This window comes from Hyperolius riggenbachi, chromosome 12 (genome assembly GCF_040937935.1).
Source record: "Hyperolius riggenbachi isolate aHypRig1 chromosome 12, aHypRig1.pri, whole genome shotgun sequence".
NCBI classification, from domain to species: domain Eukaryota; kingdom Metazoa; phylum Chordata; class Amphibia; order Anura; family Hyperoliidae; genus Hyperolius; species Hyperolius riggenbachi.
In genome coordinates, this window is record NC_090657.1 from 13,466,075 (window position 1) to 13,489,242 (window position 23,168).

General features: G+C 46.7%; 1 protein-coding gene across 2 annotated transcripts in view; it reads left to right on the top strand.

The window, feature by feature from the left end:
- SLC4A1 (solute carrier family 4 member 1 (Diego blood group)) overlaps positions 1–23,168 on the top strand; it is a 184,421-nt gene that overhangs the window by 83,427 nt on the left and 77,826 nt on the right. For both annotated transcript variants that reach the window (XM_068263166.1, XM_068263167.1), the window contains one exon: positions 17,745–17,824. In XM_068263166.1, the coding sequence (XP_068119267.1) occupies positions 17,745–17,824 (80 nt within the window). The remainder of the gene's footprint in view (positions 1–17,744; positions 17,825–23,168) is intronic.

Consider the following 23,168-nt stretch of genomic DNA (forward strand, 5'->3'; position numbering starts at 1 on the left):
GGTAATCCAAAAGGTAAAATCACTATTACTTTTCGTGTTGATAAATGATCATTCCCCAGTTTACCCGACTCTTATTTGGTACACACAACATTTGGTACACAAAAAGGAAGTTGCAGGGCATGCTGGGTTGTCCTCTTTTGTTTCTCTACTTCCCATCAGACTGAACTAATGCAGCCTAATTGGCTGAAGCCTCTTTCCCTCCTGTTTTCCCCTCCCACACATCTGTTCCTCTCTGGCCAATATTTCTCATGCTGACTGAGACAATGCACTTTCTATAGTGAAGGGCCGGCAAATCAGGCAGAGGAGGGTAAGGCCCGGTTCACACTGGCGTTTATTTGCGGACCGCAGCCGGACCGCAAAGTCCGCAAACGGAACGGATGATTAAGGGTCCATTGTTAATAAATGGACCCATGCGCACTCGTCCGTTCCTCTGAATCTGGATGCGGTCCAGAATTTTCCAACATGCTCCAATTTTCCGGACCGGTCCTCCGTCCACCGCCGCCGGACCGGATCCGGACAAGAAATCAAGCCCAACAGGAACTGAGGGGAAACGGAAGTGCACAACACACTTCCGGATGTAAGCCGGACGTCCTACCCCACTTCCTGTGGGGTTCTCTATGGTACAGGCGGCCATGTGGATGTACCCAGCGCCGGACAGCCCCCAGCCTCTCCACAGTCAGCCACCCCAGAACACAGCGGAGGACAGGAAAGGACCCGACCATCCAGACGCAGGGCCCCGCGGGACGAGGAGGATGATGTCCGCACAGCAGGCTCTCCCCAAGAAGGACTCCAGCTCTTTTCCAGACCTTCCAGGTCCCTCTTTGAAAACAGAAACGGATCCAGGACGCCTGAAGAACGGAAGACGATCCGGATGCAAACTGAACGTGACCTGACCGGATCCTGATGGCCTCCTGATGGCGAATGGATGTTCTCAGAATAGACCGGAAACAAACCCGTGCCACCGGTAAGTATTTCATCAAAACGCAAGTGTGAACCGGGCCTAAAGGTGCGTACACACATGCGACTATAGTCGTTTGTAACGATCGTTCCCCGATCTTTACCAACGACGATCGTTACAAAAAACGAACCACCGACTATTAAGGCAAACGACGAACGAGCCAAATCGCTACAAAAGAAAGTTCTGTCTCGGCGGATTTTAACCAACGACGATCGTTTGCAAAAGTAGTACATCGTTGGAAACGATCGTTCGTACTAGGCTTGACATGCGCATTTCACTATTTCTCCATGGAACTTCTCATTTTTATGCGCAGGCGCAATAGTTGCTTTCTGTGATGTAACGTTCGTTCTAACGATCAGATCGTTACACACATTTTAAAACTACCTTTACTTAGGTCCTTCTTTCATCAATTAAAAGTTTGTTCGTCGTTCTTAACGAACGATCGTTGTCGCATGTGTGTACGTAGCATAAGGGAGGAAATGACATCAGGATTGGTTTCAAAATAGCCACAGTTAAAGAGAATCTGTATTGTTAAAATCGCACAAAAGTAAACATACCAGTGCGTTAGGGGACATCTCCTATTACCCTCTGTCACAATTTCGCCGCTCCCCGCCGCATTAAAAGTGGTTAAAAACAGTTTTAAAAAGTTTGTTTATAAACAAACAAAATGGCCACCAAAACAGGAAGTAGGTTGATGTACAGTATGTCCACACATAGAAAATACATCCATACACAAGCAGGCTGTATACAGCATTCCTTTTGAATCTCAAGAGATCATTTGTGTGTTTCTTTCCCCCTGTTCTCATGCACTGAAGTTTCAGGCTGCTCGTTTCTTCCTGCAAACAGCTTTGCCTGTGTCTGTAATTCTTCAGTATGTGAAAGCCCAGCCAGCTCAGAGGACGATTTATCCAGCTTGTAAAAGATAAGAGAGAAGAGAGAAGCTGCTCTAATCCTAAATAACACACAGGCAGTGTGCATAGAGGGGCCTGGAAGGGGAGTTCATAGCAGAACCACAACACTGAAGAACTTGGCAGCCTTCCAGACACAGGCTGACAAGTCTGACAAGAGAGAGATAAGTTGATTTATTACAGAGATGGTGATAGTAGAACGTGCTGCAGTAAGCCAGAACACATTAGAATAGCTTTTGGAACTTGTAGGATGATAAAAAACAGGATGCAATTTTTGTTACGGAGTCTCTTTAAAATTGGAAATGCGAAGAAGGGTTTTATTTTTATTTTTTATTTTTTTTACTGTAGAAAAATCACTCAAATCAAAATGTGGACAGTGCAATACATATATTATTTAAGTAGAGCAAGTATTTATCTACTTATATATGTTGTTGTTAGTTTTTTCTGAGAGAGTATGGCTGACAGCTCCTCTTTAACCCTCCTGGCGGTAACCCCATAAACGTAGTTCGAGATAAGCCCCGCAGGAGGATTTCTCAGGCCCTGCTGGGCCGATTTGCATAATTTATTTTTTTTTTGCTTTATGCAGCTAGCACTATGCTATCTGCGTGTGCACACCGATCGCCGCCGCTCCACGCCAATTCACCGCTGCGCGCCGCGCCGGGGCTTATCGTAGGCTCGCTACATGATTTAGAAAAATAAAAAAACTGCTGCGCTGCCCCCTGGTGGTTTTTAATAGACCGCCAGGAGGGATAAGGTGATCCTTTTAAACAGTACTAGTTGCCTGTTCATTCTGGCATCAGTTGTGTCTGAGTCACAACACCTGAAACAAGCATGCAGCTAATCCAGTCATACTTTGTTTTGAAAATAGGATCTGCATGCTTGTTCAGTGTCTACGGCTATAAGCATTAGAGGCAGAGGATCAGCAGGACAGCCAGGCTATCTGCATTGTTTAGAAGGAAATAAAAATGGCGCAAACACTAGGAATCCAGGAGATCTGGGTGCAGCTGGCGCCACCATAGGCAGTAATAGGAATTACAGCTATAGCGGCACACAGAGTAACTTCGGCGCCGTCAGAAGGCAGAGCTGAAGTTACTTTCTTTTAAACACTGTAATTCGTAATTTCAGCAATAGCTGAAAGCCAAATTACATAATTCCCTCTCATCCACGTGGACCTGGAGGGGGAATAGTAATTAACACGGCCGGGACTTGTGCAGCAGCAGGATAAGCCATATATTGGCTGTATCCTGCGCCCAAGTCTCTCGTACGCAAAATGGCAGCCTTCATATCCCTCTTATTGCAGGTAACCTTATAAAAGGCGCAGGATATGGACTGGCCATGTTAATTTCCCTTCGTAAAATCTGCTGAAGCAAAGCAGGCTGTACCGTTGCATATTAAAGCAGAACTCTGGTTACAAAGTCTAGCATCACAGTACAGTCAACCTAAGCAGCTCTGTGTCCTCACTTTTGTACTTTTGCTGAAATACAACCTGATTTGTAGTTACACCTGTTCTCAGGGGCATAACTACAGGGAACAGCCCCTCTGACTGCTGTATGGTCTGTGTGGGGACCCCAACTAGTCCTTAAAGGGACACTTAAGTCAAAAAAAAAAATGAGTTTTACTCACCTAGGGCTTCCAATAGCCCCCTGCAGCTGTCCGGTGCCCTCGCCGTCTCCCTCCGATCCTCCTGGCCCCGCCGGCAGCCACTTCCTGTTTCGGTGACAGGAGCTGACAGGCTGGGGACGCGAATGATTCTTCGCGTTCCTGGCCACAATAGCGCCATCTATGCTGCTATAGCATATATCATATACCGTATAGCAGCATAGAGGGTGCTAATGTGTCTGGGAACGTGAAGAATCACTCGCGTCCCCAGCCTGTCAGCTCCTGTCACCGAAACAGGAAGTGGCTGCCGGCGGGGTCAGGAGAATAGGAGGGAGACGGCGAGGGCACCGGACAGCTGCAGGGGGCTATTGGAAGCCCTAGGTGAGTAAAACGAATCTTTTTTTGTTTGACTTAAGTGTCCCTTTAAAGAGAACCAGAGATGAAGCAACCTCATGTATTTTACCTTATAAATCAGTGGGAACATGACAGTAAACACCTAATCTGCTCTTTGTTACATTGTTCTCTGTTTAATTTGCCTGTTATCACCTCTAAGATAAGAATCCCGACTAAGCAGTCGGTCTGGCTTTGCTACAGAATAATTATAGCTGAGACTGTGTTCTTTGCTGTCTTCAAGTCCAAGCCTGCCCCCTGCTGGCTTTGCTCAGGAATCATTATAGCTGAGTCATTATAGCAAAGCCAGAATCAATGCTCAGTCCGGGATTCTTATCTCAGCTAGATAACAGACACTTTTAGCAGTGAGGATGGAACAGAGAGCATGGTAAATGTTTTCTCTAATGTTCCCACTGATTTCTATGGTAAAATACACAAGGGTGCTTCGTCTCTGGTTCACTTTAAAGCAGATCCGAGATGAAAAACTAACTATAACTAGTAACTTGTCTATATATCTTATGTAAAGTTTAGATTGTTTACAGCAAATCTAGCTGCAAACAGCTTCAATAGAATATGATTATTTCTTCCTGTGATACAGTGAGGGCAGCCATGTTGTTTGTAAACATTACACAAAGGCAAGCTTATCTGCATCTTGAGCAAAAAAAACTAATCCCCGCTCCTCCTCCCCTCTGCCTCTGAAATCTCTGGCTAGTAACACCTCCTCCTGCCCAGAGTGAGCTCCCATAAGCCCTTGCTACTGTCTGAAAGTGCAAAGGCTCTCTGAAAACCTGTGGGTGTGGCTTGTTTAGTTTATAGGGAATTAGAGTATTAAAAAAAAAAGTATTTGGCTTGAAGAATGCCCTATAAACAATAGGAAAGGAACACAAATATGCAATAAGTAAAAGTTAATCTTGGATCCACTTTAATTCACTTTAAGGTCTCAATCCTTCGTGATGAGGTGTGTATTATGGCTACATTTGTTTTGGGTGTGACGATTGAGGCCGGCTTTACACTTGGTCATTGCATTTGGGCAGAGGCCTAGCTAGGGGTGTTCAGCACCCAGGGACAAAGTCAGTTTTTGCGCCCCCTGGTGACAAGGTGTGAGCCATAAGGGGGTCCATCGTGCTTTCCCAGAGATGTTTGAGATTTAGAATAACTTCCTGCATGTCCGATCTGCACCTGATAAAGAACAGGATCAATTTTTAGATCAGCACTGCACAAAATCGATCCTGTTCTCCATCAGTAGCAGATCGAACATGCTGGAAATGATCGATTTGACCCATCCACCTAGCAGGAAATTGCATTGTGTGTAGCAGGCATTAGAAAGTTGGGAGATACGCAGAAATACACATGATCTACTGATGCAAACATGGCAAGCGCTGATTACAGCAGGGAGATAAAATAGAACAAAACTCCGGGGCAGAGAGCAGGAGGAAGCCGGGGAGAAGATTGGATCCTTCCACCGGCTTCCATAGATTCTTCAACGGGGACGCATCAGGGAAAGTAAAACCTGTAACTGCGCCCCACAGATGCTGCGCCCGGGGACAGATGTACCTCTTGCCCCCCATAGCTACTCCTCTGCATTTGGGGTGCAATGCTCCATCCCATAGCATCACACTGTAACGCATAAAATGATGTTTTGTGTGATGCTATGGGGTGGAGCATTGCAGTCATATGCATAGCGCCACCCCCCACCCCCACATGCCCCTTGCCCAGTGACGTGCTCCCTGCTGGACAGGAAGTACCTCACTGGGATTCCCGGGTTTCCCCTCCGTATTCCTGACATTCCGCACATGGGCGCCGCACCGCCGCTGCCGGCATATGTAAAATTTCTCTGTTGCCCATTGACTTTCATTACTTCCGCTGCATCTCGACACAGTAAGTGTGCTAGGCCCCATTGCCTTCCATTGTTATCGTGTTACCCTGTGGTAAAACAGAGTTTAGGTGGCCATACACTCGTTAGATTAGCAGCAGATAGATCATCGGTAGATTTTATAATCTGATGTGTTTAGGAACATTTTTTACTAGGAACAGATTTCCAATAGATTTCAGTATGAAATGTATTGAAAATCGATCTGATGGCATTTTGTTGCCATCGGATTTCCATTAGGTCCCATGCAAAATGAGTCAGGGATTTTATCAGTGCTGTTAACAAGCAAGCTGTGCAGTGCAGAATGAAACAGAAACCATGAAAGGTGTTTTCTCTAATGTTCCCACTGATCTATATGGTAAAATACATGTGGGTGCTTCCTCTCTGGTTCACTTAAAGAGACAAGGGTAGCCCCCCCCCCCCCCCCTGGTCAAGAAAGTAAATGATAAACACTGTGCTTCAACCTCAATAGTTATAGTAATAATTCAATACAAATCTTTGCATATGAACAAATGAACATTTATTAAGATAGCATGAAAACATACTTTCCCTGGTGCTGTATAGACAACATCTGTAAGGCGCTGCAGCGTCGTCACACTGAGCTTACAAATGTCATGCACACAAAAACATGCATACAGAAAAAGGGGGACAAGGTGGTGTCCAAAAATAAAAATGAGAAAAAAAAAAAGAAAAAAGGTAAAGGCAAAATAAGACCCAAAAATAATTGAAGGTTTCAAAGCTTCCTTAGTCTAGTTGTCTTAGTTGTATCAATCTGTTTGCAGCGAATAAGATTGCAATTATATTGCACCCAACTATAGCAGTCAAGACTAAGGACACTTTGAAACCTTCAATTATTTTGGGGTTTAATTTTGCCATTTACCTTTTTACTTTTCGTATTCTTATTCTTATTTTTATTTTTTTATTTTTGGACACAACCTTGTCCCCATCTTTCTGTATGCATGTTTTTGTGTGCATGAGATTTGTAAGCTGGGTGTGACGACGCTGCGGCGACTTACAGATGTTGTCTATACAGTAGTGTTGGGCGAACATCTAGATGTTCGGGTTCGGGCCGAACAGGCCGAACATGGCCGCGATGTTCGGGTGTTCGACCCGAACTCCGAACATAATGGAAGTCAATGGGGACCCGAACTTTTGTGGTTTGTAAAGCCTCCTTACATGCTACATACCCCAAATTTACAGGGTATGTGCACCTTGGGAGTGGGTACAAGAGGAAAAAAAAAATTTGCAAAAAGAGCTTATAGTTTTTGAGAAAATCGATTTTAAAGTTTCAAAGGGAAAACTGTCTTTTAAATGCGGGAAATGTCTGTTTTCTTTGCACAGGTAACATGTTTTTTGTCGGCATGCAGTCATAAATGTAATACATATAAGAGGTTCCAGGAAAAGGGACCGGTAACGCTAACCCAGCAGCAGCACACGTGATGGAACAGGAGGAGGCGCAGGAGGAGAAGGCCACGCTTTGTGAGACACAACAACCCCGGCCTTGCATGAGGGCAAGAAGCGTGCGGATAGCATGCTTTGTACCGCCATGCAGTCATAAATGTAATAAAGATAAGAGGTTCCATAAACAGGGACCGGCAACGCTAACCCAGCAGCAGCAGCAGCAGCAGCAGACGTGATGGAACAGGAGCAGGTGCAGGAGGAGAAGGCCACGCTTTGTGAGACACAACAACCCAGGCCTTGCATGAGGGCAAGAAGCGTGCGGATAGCATGCTTTGTACCGCCATGCAGTCATAAATGTAATAAAGATAAGAGGTTCCATAAACAGGGAGCGGCAACGCTAACCCAGCAGCAGCAGCAGACGTGATGGAACAGGAGCAGGCGCAGGAGGAGAAGGCCACGCTTTTTGAGACGCAACCCAGGCCTTGCATGAGGACAAAAAGCGTGCGGATATAGCAATGCTTTTTGCCGCCATGCAGTCATAAATGTAATACAGATGAGAGGTTCAATAAACAGGGACTGGAAATGCTAACCCAGCAGCAGCAGACGTGATGGAACAGGACTAGGAGCAGGCGCAGGAGGAGAAGGCCAAGCTTTTTGAGACACAACAACACAGGCCTTGCATGAGGACAAAAAGCGTGCGGATATAGCAATGCTTTTTGCCGCCATGCAGTCATAAGTGTAATACAGATGAGAGGTTCAATAAACAGGGACCGGAAACGCTAAACCATCCCAGATGTTCATTGGTCATGTTACTTGGTTGGGGTCCTGGAGTGTTGCGTAGTCGTTTCCAATCCAGGATTGATTCATTTTAATTTGAGTCAGACGGTCTGCATTTTCTGTGGAGAGGCGGATACGCCGATCTGTGACGATGCCTCCGGCAGCACTGAAACAGCGTTCCGACATAACGCTGGCTGCCGGGCAAGCCAGCACCTCTATTGCGTACATTGCCAGTTCGTGCCAGGTGTCTAGCTTCGATACCCAATAGTTGAAGGGTGCAGATGGATTGTTAGACACAGCTACGTCATCTGACATGTAGTCCTTGACCATCTTCTCCAGGCGATCGGTGTTGGAGGTGGATCTGCACGCTTGCTGTTCTGTGGGCTGCTGCTGCATGGGTGTCAGAAAATTTTCCCACTCCAAGGACACTGCCGATACCATTCCCTTTTGGGTACTAGCTGCGGCTTGCGTTGTTTGCTGCCCTCCTGGTCGTCCTGGGTTTGCGGAAGTCAGTCTGTCTGCGTACAACTGGCTAGAGGAGGGGGAGGATGTCAATCTCCTCTCTAAAGTCTCCACAAGGGCCTGCTGGTATTCTTCCATTTTGACCTGTCTGACTCTTTCTTCAAGCAGTTTTGGAACATTGTGTTTGTACCGTGGATCCAGAAGGGTATAAACCCAGTAATTGGTGTTGTCCAGAATGCGCACAATGCGTGGGTCACGTTCAATGCAGTCTAGCATGAATTGAGCCATGTGTGCCAGAGTCCTACCAGAATCCTCATCATCCTCTTGTGAGCGTTGTGATAGTTGTTGTGATGCATCATAGTCGTCACCTTCCTCCTGGTCTGCTTCTGCTGACCATTCGCGTTGAATTGTGGAAGTCCAACGTGCACCGCTCTGGCCCTCGTCAGTGGTGGCATGAAATTCCTGCTCCAACTCCAGCTGTTCCTCCTCCTCTTCTTCGTCATAGCTGCTGGGGCCAGCGTTCCCTGAGGCGGATGGCCTGATGTTGGTACCATCACGCTGATCGTTTTCTCCTTCAGATTCCCCCAGTTGCATCATGACAGCTGTTTCCTTGATTTTTAACATCGACCTCTTCAGTAAACACAGCAGTGGTATGGTAATGCTGACTGAAGAGTTGTCACTGCTCACAAGCAACGTGGATTGCTCAAAATTTTGGAGGACTTGGCAGAGGTCCAACATGTTGGCCCAATCGGATCCACAGAAGCTTGGCAGCTGGCCGGATGCGCCTCGGTACTGCGCCGTCATGTACTGGACCACTGCACTCTTCTGCTCGCAAAAGCGGGCTAGCATGTGCAGCGTAGAATTCCAGCGCGTAGGGACATCACACAGCAAGCGATGGTGGGGGAGATTGAAGCGCTCCTGCATCTTGGCGAGTGCCCCCGAAGCAGTACTGGAAGTTCTACAATGTTTGGCCACTCGACGCACCTTCAACAGAAGATCGGCCACGCCTGGGTATGTCCTCAGGAACCGCTGAACTACTAGGTTCATCACGTGCGCCAGGCAAGGGATGTGTGTCAGCTTAGCCAACCTTAAAGCGCGAATGAGATTACTCCCATTATCACACACAACCATGCCCGGTTTCAGGTCCAGCGGTGCCAGCCACAAATCCGTCTGTTCCTTTATTCCCTTCCAAATTTCCTCCCCTGTGTGCTGCTTATCCCCAAGGCAGATTAGCTTCAGCAACGCTTGCTGACGCATGCCAACAGCTGTGCTGCACTGCTTCCACGATCCTACTGCTGCTGGGTTAGCGTTTCCGGATGAGGTACAGCTTTGAGATGCGTTGGAGGAGAAGGAGTCAGAGAGGTAGGTGCTGCTGTTATCCAGTGGGAGGGACGGCGGTGCAGCTGTTTGTGGCGTGGGCAACACCCGTGCCGTAGCAGGTGAGGAATCGCTGCCAGGCTCCACAAGGTTCACCCAGTGCGCGGTAAGGGAGATGTATCGACCCTGGCCGAACGCACTCGTCCAGGTGTCAGTGGTGAGGTGAACCTTGCAGGCAACGGCATTCTTCAAGCTTCGGGTTATTTTGCTGACCACGTGCTCATGCAACTCAGGCACTGCAGAGCGTGCAAAGTGGTAGCGGCTGGGAACCACGTAACGTGGGATGGCCACTGACATCATGCCCTTGAAGCTGTTTGTCTCCACCAATCGATATGGCAGCATTTCGCAGGCCAGAAGCTTGGCTATGCTGGCTGTTACTGCCACGGCCCGGGGGTCATTTGCTGGCAATTTCCTCTTGCGCTCAAACATCTCCGACACAGACAACTGAACCGTAGCGCTGCACACGGAAGGGCTGTTGGTTGTTGTGTTTGAAGAACACTGGGAGACCTCAAGAGCACTACTCCGGAAAGTGACAGTGTCAGCGTCGTCTGATGTTTGTGAATGTTGTGAACCACGCAATGGCTGGGCTACTGCTGCTGCTGAGGCGGGTCTGGTGAACCCAAGGGAGGCAGTGTTGTTTCTGGTACCCTGTCCTGACGCGTTTGCCCAAAGAGTGGGATGTTTGGATAGCATGTGACGGCTCATGCTGGTGGTGGAGAGGTTGTTAATACTTTTCCCCCTGCTCAGGCGGGTCTTGCACACCTTGCAAATCGCCATGGTAACATCCTCAGTGCAGTCTTCAAAGAAAGCCCAGACTTTGGAGCACCTGCCTCCTTGCTGGCGATTTCTGTTTGCTCCTCTTTTGCCTCTCACTTGAACTTCCACGCTTGTGGTGCCTGAAATTGCGCGCCGCCTACCTTGTGGCACAAGGCGAGCTCGTGCAGCAGTGGGTTCTTCAACAGACTCATCTGTGCTGCTGCTACGACGGCGATGTTCTCGTTCACAAACAAAATCTGGGTCTCTGTCCACATTGTCCATACCCTCCTCTTCCATCTCCTCAAACTCGTCATATGTCATTGTGGGCCGCCGCCGTGGAGTAGAGCTCCCCACAACAACCTCTGCGCAGCACACTCCAACGTCGTCTTCCAGATCTTGTCGGCCGACCTCCTGCAATTGCAACCCCTCCTGCCCAAATTGCTCTGGGATTTGGGTTTCCGAGTCCTCTTCGGACTCGCCTTGTATTTCAGTGCGCGGTGCATTTCCCACAGTTAACGGTTGTGAATCCAGGCACAACATTTCTGGCTGTTCCTCCATTGACCTTTGAAAGGTGGAAGTTTGTTGGGCTGGGAATAGCTCCTGCGAATACCCCATTGTGTCCTGAGGTAATTCATCGGACTGGTTATCTGGCAGTTGTGTGCGTGGTGTCGCTGCCGGTTGTGTCAGCTTTGTGCCCACTGGCTCCTTGTAACTGGCTGAGGACTCGGACCTCGTGCGTGATGTGCTGGTGCTGCTTAACCCACTGCTGGACGCTTGAGAGGTCATCCAAGTAATTATCTGGTCCTGTTCTTTTGGATTTGTGAGGGTTGTTGTCCTGGACAACATGGGCGGTATTGAGTGGGTTTTCTTGGGTGCTCCCCTGTGGCCTGTACGTGAACCGTCAGGGGAAACACCTCTTCCCTTGCCCCTCCCTCTTTCACCGGATTTCTTCCTCATTTCACTTATCCTTACAGTACACGCTGACTGGCAGCAGTACAGTGGCAGTACAGAAATGCTATACAGTACCACTATTCCCAGCAGCGACACAGAGCACAATGCTATACAGTGACGGGTGAGCGGTGTACCACTATTCCCAGCAGCGACACAGAGCACAATGCTATACAGTGGCGGGTGAGCGGTGTACCACTATTCCCAGCAGACACAGAACAGTACACAGAATGCTATATAGTGTGGCTGAACGAGCGGTGTACCACTATTCCCAGCAGACACAGAACAGTACACAGAATGCTATATAGTGTGGCTGAACGAGCGGTGTACTACTGTTCCCAGCAGACACAGAACAGTACACAGAATGCTATATAGTGTGGCTGAACGAGCGGTGTACTACTGTTCCCAGCAGACACAGAACAGTACACAGAATGCTATATAGTGTGGCTGAGCGAGCGGTGTACCACTATTCCCAGCAGACACAGAACAGTACACAGAATGCTATATAGTGTGGCTGAACGAGCGTTGTACCACTATTCCCAGCAGACACAGAACAGTACACAGAATGCTATATAGTGTGGCTGAACGAGCGGTGTACCACTATTCCCAGCAGACACAGAACAGTACACAGAATGCTATATAGTGTGGCTGAACGAGCGGTGTACTACTGTTCCCAGCAGACACAGAACAGTACACAGAATGCTATATAGTGTGGCTGAACGAGCGGTGTACTACTGTTCCCAGCAGACACAGAACAGTACACAGAATGCTATATAGTGTGGCTGAACGAGCGGTGTACTACTGTTCCCAGCAGACACAGAACAGTACACAGAATGCTATATAGTGTGGCTGAAAGAGCGGTGTACTACTGTTCCCAGCAGACACAGAACAGTACACAGAATGCTATATAGTGTGGCTGAACGAGCGGTGTACCACTATCCCCAGCAGACACAGAACAGTACACAGAATGCTATATAGTGTGGCTGAACGAGCGGTGTACTACTGTTCCCAGCAGACACAGAACAGTACACAGAATGCTATATAGTGTGGCTGAACGAGCGGTGTACTACTGTTCCCAGCAGACACAGAACAGTACACAGAATGCTATATAGTGTGGCTGAACGAGCGGTGTACTACTGTTCCCAGCAGACACAGAACAGTACACAGAATGCTATATAGTGTGGCTGAACGAGCGGTGTACCACTATTCCCAGCAGACACAGAACAGTACACAGAATGCTATATAGTGTGGCTGAACGAGCGGTGTACTACTGTTCCCAGCAGTGACACACAATGACTGGGGGGGACCCTGGCTAGCGTGGCTGGAGCGCGAACTACCCTGCCTGCCTACCCAAAGCTAAACCCACAGACAAATGGCGGAGATATGACGTGGTTCGGGTATTTATTTACCCGAACCACGTGACCGTTCGGCCAATCAGAGCGCGTTCGGGTCCGAACCACGTGACCCGTTCGGCCAATCACAGCGCTAGCCGAACGTTCGGGGAACGTTCGGCCATGCGCTCTTAGTTCGGCCATGTGGCCGAACGGTTTGGCCGAGCACCGTCAGGTGTTCGGCCGAACGGTTTGGCCGAGCACCGTCAGGTGTTCGGCCGAACTCGAACATCACCCGAACAGGGTGATGTTCTGCAGAACCCGAACAGTGGCGAACACTGTTCGCCCAACACTACTATACAGCACCAGGGAAAGTAGGTTTTCATTGTAGGTGTATTGAATTACCATAACTTTTGAGGTTGAAGCACAGATTAATAAAAGATAAGTGTAAAAAGGGGCCTAAGATGTCCACACTTGTTTTATGGCCCTTGCAAGATGGACCAGCAGGCTTTGAGGGTCACCATGAGTTGGTGCGGGAAGGGGTGTGACCATCAGGGGGCCCTATGAAATCTTTGCTGGGGGCCCCATGATTTGTAATTCTTACCCTGCCTGGTCCTTGTTTCTTCAACCGCTGTTGGTTTTTGTAGCCTCCCAGCATCAGGGCTGGCGCTTCCATACAGGAAAAGGGGGCAATGGCCCCGGGGCCCCAGAGCATGTGGGGGCAGAGCTGGGACAAGGTCCTCCAGCACCCAAGGCTGAGATACCAAAGTGCGCCCCTCCATCCCTCCCACCCCAGCCGTCACACACTGATTACTATTAGACTAAGAGGGCCACAGGGCCCACAACCTCCCCAACACCTTAATATCTAGTTATCTGTCTTGCAGTCACTGCTATGTATCCCCTTTTCTTATTTATTTCTGCTTCAAACACAATTAGGAATGACAGCTGAATGAATTGTGCGCCCCCTCCTACACTGCGCCCTGAGGCTGGAGCCTCTCCAGCCTATGCCTCGGCCCGGCCCTGTGTGGGGGCCCCACAAGGTGCCCTCCTACCCTGCAGCTATGGTGACCCATGACAGCGGGGATGCAGTGTGTTTACTCTGTATTGGAAAAGAAGGGGTGACTAATGGGAACCCCCAAAAATGCTTTTTAGGGGACATATGATGGACACCTAATGATATAGTCTGATGGGGGATTGGATTGGGCCTGAAATCGGCTCAGGGTTCTAGTGGGTGATTTGGTTGGAAGGGGGGCGTCGGGGGTGCCCCGAAGTTACTTTTGCTCCAGGGCCCCATTGTAGCTACAACCGGCCCTGCCCAGCATACACGTTGCGCCTGCACTCTCTGCATTCTTACTGGTATGGGCAGCCCTGGTGACCTCCAGAACTAGCGCTGTCTGGAAAGAGGAAGCAATGCATGCCAGTGGTGGGGCGAAATTTCCCATCATAATTTGCAATTGCGCATCGTAATCAAAATGCGAAATTTCAGAGAAAATCGTAATTTCGAATGTAATAGTAGTATTTCAAAATTTCGCGTAATTGGTCGAATAATTTTTTGCAAAATTTAGCATCATTGTGTGCCGACTTTAGAGGTTCATAGCAAAGCCCACATACATGCTATTTCTACCAAAATTGCTACGTATGTTAAGCAGAATAGTGGGTATAAGTCGCAACAAGAATTTTTCAAAAAGACCTTGTAGTTTTTGAGAAACTAGATTTTAAAAATGCAAAGAAAAATGGTTTTCAAACTTATTTTTCTGAGTTTAAAAACTATTTTTCTTTGCATTTTTAAAATCGAGTTTCTCAAAAACTACAAGGTCTTTTTGCAAAATTCTTTTTTTTTTGTCTTGTACCCACTATTCTGATTAACATATGTAGCAATTTTGGTGTCAATAGCATGCTATTCACTGCTAAAATCGCCAAGAAATTACGCTAAATTTTGAGAAATTTTATACTGAATTACAAATGACTACATGAAATCAATTGAGTTTGCAAATCGTAATTACGTATAAGCGTAATTGCGAAAATTTACGCAAAATTTATCGAAATTGTAATTTGCTGATTACGATTATCACTAATGCACGCCATGGTTTCAGAAGGAACAGCAAGACTGCAATTTACGTCTGCATTCAACTGTTCACATTGTAAGAGGTGACCTCATCTGTGGAATACAGATGCACAAATCCATCACTGGAAGAATCAGCAGTTGTACTGATGATGACTTTTGCCTGAAGGCACCTTTGACAGCCTTGCTATATAATGAAGCGAATCTATCCTACAGGCGTTCTCGCTGCTGAACTGAGCAGTGTAAGAACTGTAAGAAGTCATGTACCGGGTAAAACTGGCTGAAGCTGTCCATAACCCACTCCACTCCCAATTATCCAGGTGGAGTGGTTAAAGCAGGAAAAGTCACTTTAGAAATGTTCTTCTACCCACCAGTGGTGTGTGGTCTTCTGTTGGGAGGTAAGTGATATCTTGCCATCCCATGTTAAATGGTTCTTAAAGGAATACTGTAGGGGGTCGGGGGAAAATGAGTTGAAATTACCCGGGGCTTCTAATGATCCCCCGCAGACGTCCTGTGTCCGCGCAGCCGCTCACCAATGCTCCGGGCCCCGCCTCCGGTTCACTTCTGGAATTTCGGACTTTAAAGTCGAAAAACCACTGCACCTGCGTTGCCGTGTCCTCGCTCCCGCTGATGTCACCAGGAGTGTATTGTGCAGGCCCAGTGTGGTCTGTGCCTGCGTAGTATGAGAGTGAGGACACGGCAACGCAGGCGCAGTGGTTTTTCGACTTTAAGGTCCGAAATTCCAGAAGTATACCGGAGGCGGGGCCAGAGCATCGGTGAGTGGCTGTGCGGGCACATGATGTATGCGGGGGACCATTAGAAGCCCCGGGTAAGTTCAACTCATTTTCCCCCAAGACCCCCTACAGTATTCCTTTAAATATTTTTTTCTACCTTGGGCACCTTCAGACCAGACCATTCTTGCCTCACACCTCACAGAGGGGAGTGTTTTTGATTGAAGAGTCCAATAACCCATAACCCCCCTTAGACCTCAGTGGAATGGGATTGGTCTCCCCAGATTCAAATGAGTTGATGACGAATTATGCAAATATTTTATGCAAATGCATGCAGCTTGAAATTGGACCAATCAAATTCCATCCTCGTTCCATGCATTGTCCATTTTCAAGTTGCATACATTTGCATAATCTTTGCATAATTATTTTTTGACATCAACTTTGAATTATTTGCATCTCAGTGACCATCTCCACTTGTGAGTACCCAAATACATCTATAAGTACTTACCGCACCATTTGATCTTGTGTCGTCATCACGCCCCCCCGCCCCTTTCAGCCCCTCGTCCTCATTTTTTTTCTGATTTTAAGGTTATTGACATGTCCATATCCTGGTACACTGTCTTTTTCAAGGCCAATTTTCATTTCCAAGAAACTCCTGGGGAGACCTTAAAGGGAACTTGTGATAAGACATGCTGGCTGCTATATTTTTCTTTTATACAATATCCAGTTTCCTGGCAGTCCTACTTATCTCTTTAACTGCAGTAGTGTTTGAATTGCACACCTGAAAAGAGCATGTGGCTAACCCAGTCCGACCATGTGATCTGCATGCTTGTTCAGGGTCTATGGCAGAAAGTATTTTAGGCAGAAGATCATCAGAACAGCCAGGAAATGAGCATTGTTTAATAGGAAGCTACCGTAATATGTCTTCCATTTTATTCCTCCCATCTCAAGTTCCCTAATTGCCCAATGCCTAAGGCAAATAAGTGGGAAGAAATCTGACAACCACAAGTGCCAGAGTACAATCTAGGTTTGTAGCCATGCAATTAAATGCAGAAAGAAGGCACTGAGACCTAAAGGGGAGGTCTCAGCAAAACGGAGTCTCAATATATATGGCAACATCCAATGAGCCAACAGCCTGTTTGCTGGGTTCATCTGCACTGGCACTCTTCTAAGGTCAATGGAGGTGGATTTACTTGGCATCAAACCCATTTGTTCTACATTATCACTTATTATTGGGTGTTGGCTTAGGGGTGTGTGTGTGTGGGGGGGGGGGGGGCAGTAAGCTGTGCATAACACCTCCCCATGGCAGCACTTAAACCTACATCTCAGCAGTGCCAGAAGGTCGTGGTGCCTGTCAGGGCACGTGGTCCAAGTAGGGATGGTTTGGGGTAAAATGGGCAGAAGTTAATGTGGAGCACCTTACATTTTCAAATTGTACTGACAGTGAACTTGAGACCTCTACAGTCCTGGACTTGTTGGGGCCCTGAGCAGCTTGGGTTCCTGGGATATTGCTCAGTTTGACACTATGGAAGAACTGCTCCTGTGCCTAAGATAATCTCTAAGGGGTCACATTCTCCCTGCCCCCCATGTTTGTGTAGATACATAACTGCACTAGATAACAGATCATGGAGTGTGTTTTTTTTTTTTTTTTTTTTTCTTTATTCAAGAAGAGAAAAGAAATTCTCAGGGCAGAATTATTAAGCTAGCGCCTCCTGGAGGTCCAGAGAGATGAATGAAGTCTGTGGCTGATTCAATGCTATAGGGCCAACTACCAGCTAAAAAAGGACATTTTGTGTAAAGCAGGGTTGGTTGTCCTGTAAGACTGAAACGTTGACACCTATGGAGGCAGATGCAAAAGGAGCATGGTGGAAATGACTCTTGTCTTTGGGCCTTTTGGTGGATAGTGTGGAGAAAATAAAATCTTTGTTCAATGTTGGCAGCAGTTCTCAGAGGCACATATGGCCATTTCTAATAGCGGTAGGAGTATGGAGGTACTGCAAAGTCAGTGATGGTTTGTATACAATGGGTAAGTTAACAGAAAAGCCGACCTAGACTTTCATCCGTTGTGAACTCCCTGAGATCTGGAGAGCTTCTTACTAGTGGGTTATTAGTAGCCATTTGCATGCAATATCCGTTAATTGCTATCTGACTTTTTGTGTTTTTGTTTTTTCTAGATCCCTTTCAGGAGACCCCTACCCTAGAATTCCCTCCCGTGGCTCCTTCCTACAACCCACCCAGTGGGGGAGTGGATGAGGTGAGTCCCTGAAAAGATCTGATACCTTTGTTTATTAAATGACAGGTTGTTTTTAATTCATAACTACCGATCAAACCTAACCTCCCACCAGCAGAGAGGAGACCGAACAATGAATGCTGATTTCCGATAAGCACCACAGTTTTCAGTTTACATTTGCTCTTTACCTGTTAAAGAGAAACTCCGACCAATAATTGAACTTTATCCCAATCAGTAGCTGATACCCCCTTTTACATGAGAAATCTATTCCTTTTCACAAACAGACCATCAGGGGGCGCTGTATGACTGATATTGTGGTGAAATCCCTCCCACAAGAAACTGAGGACCGTGGTACTCTTAAAAACACACGATTGGTTCACATGATGGCCAGGGGCCCCGGGCCCCTCTCACTGGCCGGGGCCCCAAGGCCAACACGCGATACCAGAGCCTGGATGTGAGAGGTCCAGGCCCACCTGCACTCCCCTCCAGGTATCGCGTGTTGGCCTTGGGGCCCCGGCCAGTGAGAGGGGCCCGGGGCCCCTGGCCATCATGTGAACCAATCGTGTGTTTTTAAACGTTTTCTTTCAGCTCTAGGACATGGCGGACAGGTGAGCGGTTAGGGAGGGACCCCTGTGGGAGGAATGCCTGCACGGGGCGGTCCTGCTAGCGACGCAATCTTGCGATGGCGTCCAACTGAAGCCTCCCACCTGAATGCTAATGGCTGCTAGATGTGGTATGGCAGGTAAAGGGTGTATGACAGTGCATCCTGATTGGCTGACGAGCACCTGCTGACCAATTTCAAATGTAGCTGGATGCATGTACTGCTGTGTTCTATTGCTTGTGTGTGGTGGACCGTGGTACTCTTGGCAGTTTCCTGTCTGTGAACCTTGCTGCATTGTGGGAAATAGCTGTTTACAGCTGTTTCCAACTGCCAAAAAAGCATGCAGCAGCTACATCACCTTCCAGCAGTAAAAATGTCACCATGTGATAAATGTCAGAATGTAAATCAGGGATTTAATAGATTTTACAATGGGCAAACACTGACTAAATCATTTATACATAATTATTGTAAAAATGAAGCAGTTTTTTTCATTACATTATTTTCACTGGAGTTCCTCTTTAACTGGTAGTAGTCAGAGATAACATGTTACCCACCGCTGTATAGAGAGAGTGGGAAAAAAAGTAATTTTTGTAGGGCACTTTTAAAAAAAAAAATGTATCATATGCTTTTGAGGTTTGTGATCCATTTTGAAATTACAACCTTTGTATATGGGCATGAGTTACAGGCGGGCCAGCAAGCTCACGGTCATCTCCTAGGAGTGTGTAAGGGGGCTACAAAGGACCAAAAAGCCCATTTACCAAAATGCTATGGAAAACAAAAGTTTGCAGATACAAAAGTATAAGGGGAGTCCCTGAGAAGATCAAAGCTTTTTTGTTTTGCTTAAGGCTACTTGCACACTAAGACGTTGCGTTAGGTGCCACGTTAAGGTCGCATAACGTGCACCTAACGCGACGCCTGGTGCTCTTCGTTGTGGACGTCAGAGTGAGCCGCGTTGTGCAGCTCACTCTGGCGTCCGTGATGCCTACGCTTGTGCGCATGCGGCATCACGTGGTCCCGCCGGCCAATCACCGCACAGAGCCGCCGCTCCAGGAAGTAAACACTGCACGTCACAACGTGCAGTGAATATTAATTAGCCATGTGCCTGGCCGATCTTCGCTCCTCCCCAACATTACTGCGCATGTGCAGACAGTCTAACGCGGCTTAAGCGGCTCTAACGCCATAGCATGCTGCACTTACTTAAGAACGTGCAGCGTTACATGTAAGGCAACATGGGCTGTGTGAACAGCCCACTTGTGTTACATTGCTGTGCGTTGGGGAGCGTTACAGGCTGCACTAACGTGCGCCTGTAACGTCTTAGTGTGTAAGCAGCCTCAAGGATACCCGAAATGACATGAGATAGACATGTGCATGTACAGTGCCAAGCACACATATAACTATGCTGTGTTCCTTTTTTTCTTTCTCTGCCTGAAAGAGTTAAATATCAGGTATGTAAGTGGCTAACTCAGTCCTGACTCAGACAGGAAGTGACTACAGTGTGACCCTCACTGATAAGAAATTCCAACTATTAAACACTTCCCTAGCAGAAAATGGCTTCTGAGAGCAGGAAAGAGATAAAAAGGGGAATTTCTTATCAGTGAGGGTCACTCAACTTAGCCTGTCCCCAGACACTGCACCGGCCCAGGTCTGAAAGGGGATTATGGGCAGCTGTAATCCCCCCTTGCGTTTGCCCATGGCCACTTCTGACTCAGATGCCCGTGTGAACCAGCTCTTACTTTCTTAAACACGGTATTATCTCACTTTGCATGTGTAAGTTGTCTGCGCAGGAATCTCTAGTATCGTAGCCTCACCCTATTCATCCTCTTGCTGTGTTTGCCTCATCCCCGGTCCTCCTCTCCAGCCAGTGAAGGGCGTGTGCAGGTATAGATCAGTGTTTATAGATTAAACATCTCCTTGTATTGCCACTCAGCCGCTACAGTTATAAACCAGACATGACCGCTTCGCTTCTGTCAGCATGCAGAGACCTTAAAGGACACCTGAAGTGAGAAGGATATGGAGGCTGACATCTTTATTTCCTTTTAAAGGGGCACTATGGCAAAAAATTGTAAAATTCAAACTATGTGCAAACCTATACAAATAAGTATGTTTTTCCAGAGTAAAATGAGCCATAAATTACTTTTCTCCTATGTTGCTGTCACTTACAATAGGTAGTAGAAATGTGACAGAAGCGACAGGTTTTGGACTAGTCCATCTCTTCATGGGGAGTTCTCAGGGATTTATTTATTTTCAAAAGCACTTAGTGAATGACAGTTGCTCCATCCAACTGCCAAAAAACTGTGTAGCGAGCAGGGAGGCCGGCCAGCATCATTGTTTAAATCCTTTTTAGGCAATATCTTTATAAAGAATAGAAGCCTTGCTGAGAATCCCCTATGAAGAGATGGACTAGTCCAAAACCTGTCGGTAATGTCAGATTTCTACTACCTACTGTAAGTGACAGCAACATAGGAGAAAAGTAATTTATGGCTCATTTTACTCTGGAAAAAACGTACTTCTTATTTGTTTGTTTGCACATATTTTACATTTTACAATTTTTCACCATAGTGCTTCTTTAAACAATGCACATTGACTGGCTGTCCTGCTGATCCTCTGTCTCGAATATATTTTAACCCTAGACCCTGAACAAGTATGCACTGAAGTTTGACTAGATTGGCCGCATGCTTGTTTCAGATGTTTGATTCAGACACTAATGCATGGAAAATCAGCAGGACTGCTGGGCAACTGTTTACAAGGAAATGAATAAGGCAGCAGTCATATCTCTCTCACTTCAAGGACCACTATCGTGAAAAAAATTAAAATACTTGTAAACACATACAAATAAGAAGTACATTTCTTCCTGAGTAAAATGAGCCATGAATTACTTTTCTCCTATGTTGCTGTCACTTAAAATAAGTAGTAGAAATCTGACATTACCGACAGGTTTTGGACTAGTCTATCTCCTCATAGGGGATTCTCTGGGTTTTGTTTATTTTCAAAAACACTTAGTGAATGGCAGTTGAACCATCCAACTGTCAAAAAAGTGTGCAGTGAGCAGGGAGGCTAGTCAGCATCTTTGTATAAATCCTTTTCAGGCAATGTCTTTATAAAGAATAAAAGCCTTGCTGAGAATCCCCTATGAAGAGATGGACTAGCCCAAAACCTGTCGCTTCTGTCAGATTTCTACTACCTACTGCAAGTGACAGCAACATAGGAGAAAAGTAATTTATGGCTCATTTTACTCTGAAAAAAAGTTCTTCTTATTTGTCTATGTTTGCACATATTTAAAATTTTACAATTGTTCACCATAGTGCCCCTTTAAATGTCACTAGCTGGCCAGGAACAACCCTGCTGTGCCTCCATTTTTGTTGCGGTTATAGACAAAGTTGAGATATTTATCAAAGGTCAAAAATCGAGGACTTGAGAAGAAGGGTTTGAACATTCTGTAGTGGAAAGCGTTGGGTGTGGTGGGGATTCCACCACTGCTTATCTGGAGAGTCACGTAGTTGGGAGTTCCCGCCTTATCATGTGACGCACAGAGGGTTCTGGAGGAGAGCGATCCAAAAACAACATCGAGAGACTCTTCATACAGAGTGCCTTCTACTTCAGTTTAGGTCACCTTTTAAAATGTTTAAATGTAACTTTACTCTGGAAAAAGAAATACTTCTTATTCGTATCCGTTTACAAGTATTATAAATTTTACGATTTTCGCGATAGTTGTTCTTTCAGGTGTCCTTGGTCTTATACTGGATAACAAATAAATAGTTTCACACTTTGGTGTCCACTGAAAACTTTTCAGTAGAGGGCAACATTTTGTGACTTTCAGTGGTAAGACAAGTTGGCTTTGATGCAGGACCCTTTTTATAATTAGTTATGACATCTTACATAGTTACATAGTTACATACGGTAGTTATTTTGGTTGAAAAAAGACATACGTCCATCGAGTTCAACCAGTACAAAGTACAACTCCAGCCTGCTCCCTCACATATGCCGGTTGATCCAGAGGAAGGCGAAAAATCCCCTACAAGGCGTGGTCCAATTAGCCCCTAAAGGGAAAAATTCCTTCCCGACTCCAGATGGCAATCAGATAAAATCCCTGAATCAACATCATTAGGCATCAGAGCAGGGACAAGGTCCTCCAGCACCCAAGGCTGAGACACCAAAGTGTGCCCCTCCATCCCTCCCACCCCAGCCGTTACACACTGATTGCTATTAGACTAAGAGGTGCCACAGGGCCCCCAACACCTTAATCTCTAGTCACCCCATCTGTCACACACTGATTGCTATTAGACTAAGAGGGCCACAGGGCCCACAACCTCCCCAACACCTTAATATCTAGTTATCTGGCTTGCAGTCATTGCCATGTATCCCCTTTTCTTATTTCTTTCTGCTTCAAACACAATTAGGAATGACAGCTGAATGAATTCTGCGCCCCCTCCTGCACTGTGCCCTGAGGCTGGAGCCTCTCCAGCCTATGCCTCGGCCCGGCCCTGTTAGGCATTACCTAGTAATTGTAGCCATCGATGTCTTTCAATGCAAGGAAAGCATCTAAGCCCCCTTTAAATGCAGGTATAGAGTTTGCCATAACGACTTCTTGTGGCAATGCATTCCACATCTTAATCACTCTTACTGTAAAGAACCCTTTCCTAAATAAATGGCTAAAATGTTTTTCCTCCATGCGCAGATCATGTCCTCTAGTCCTTTGAGAAGGCCTAGGGACAAAAAGCTCATCCGCCAAGCTATTATATTGCCCTCTGATGTATTTATACATGTTAA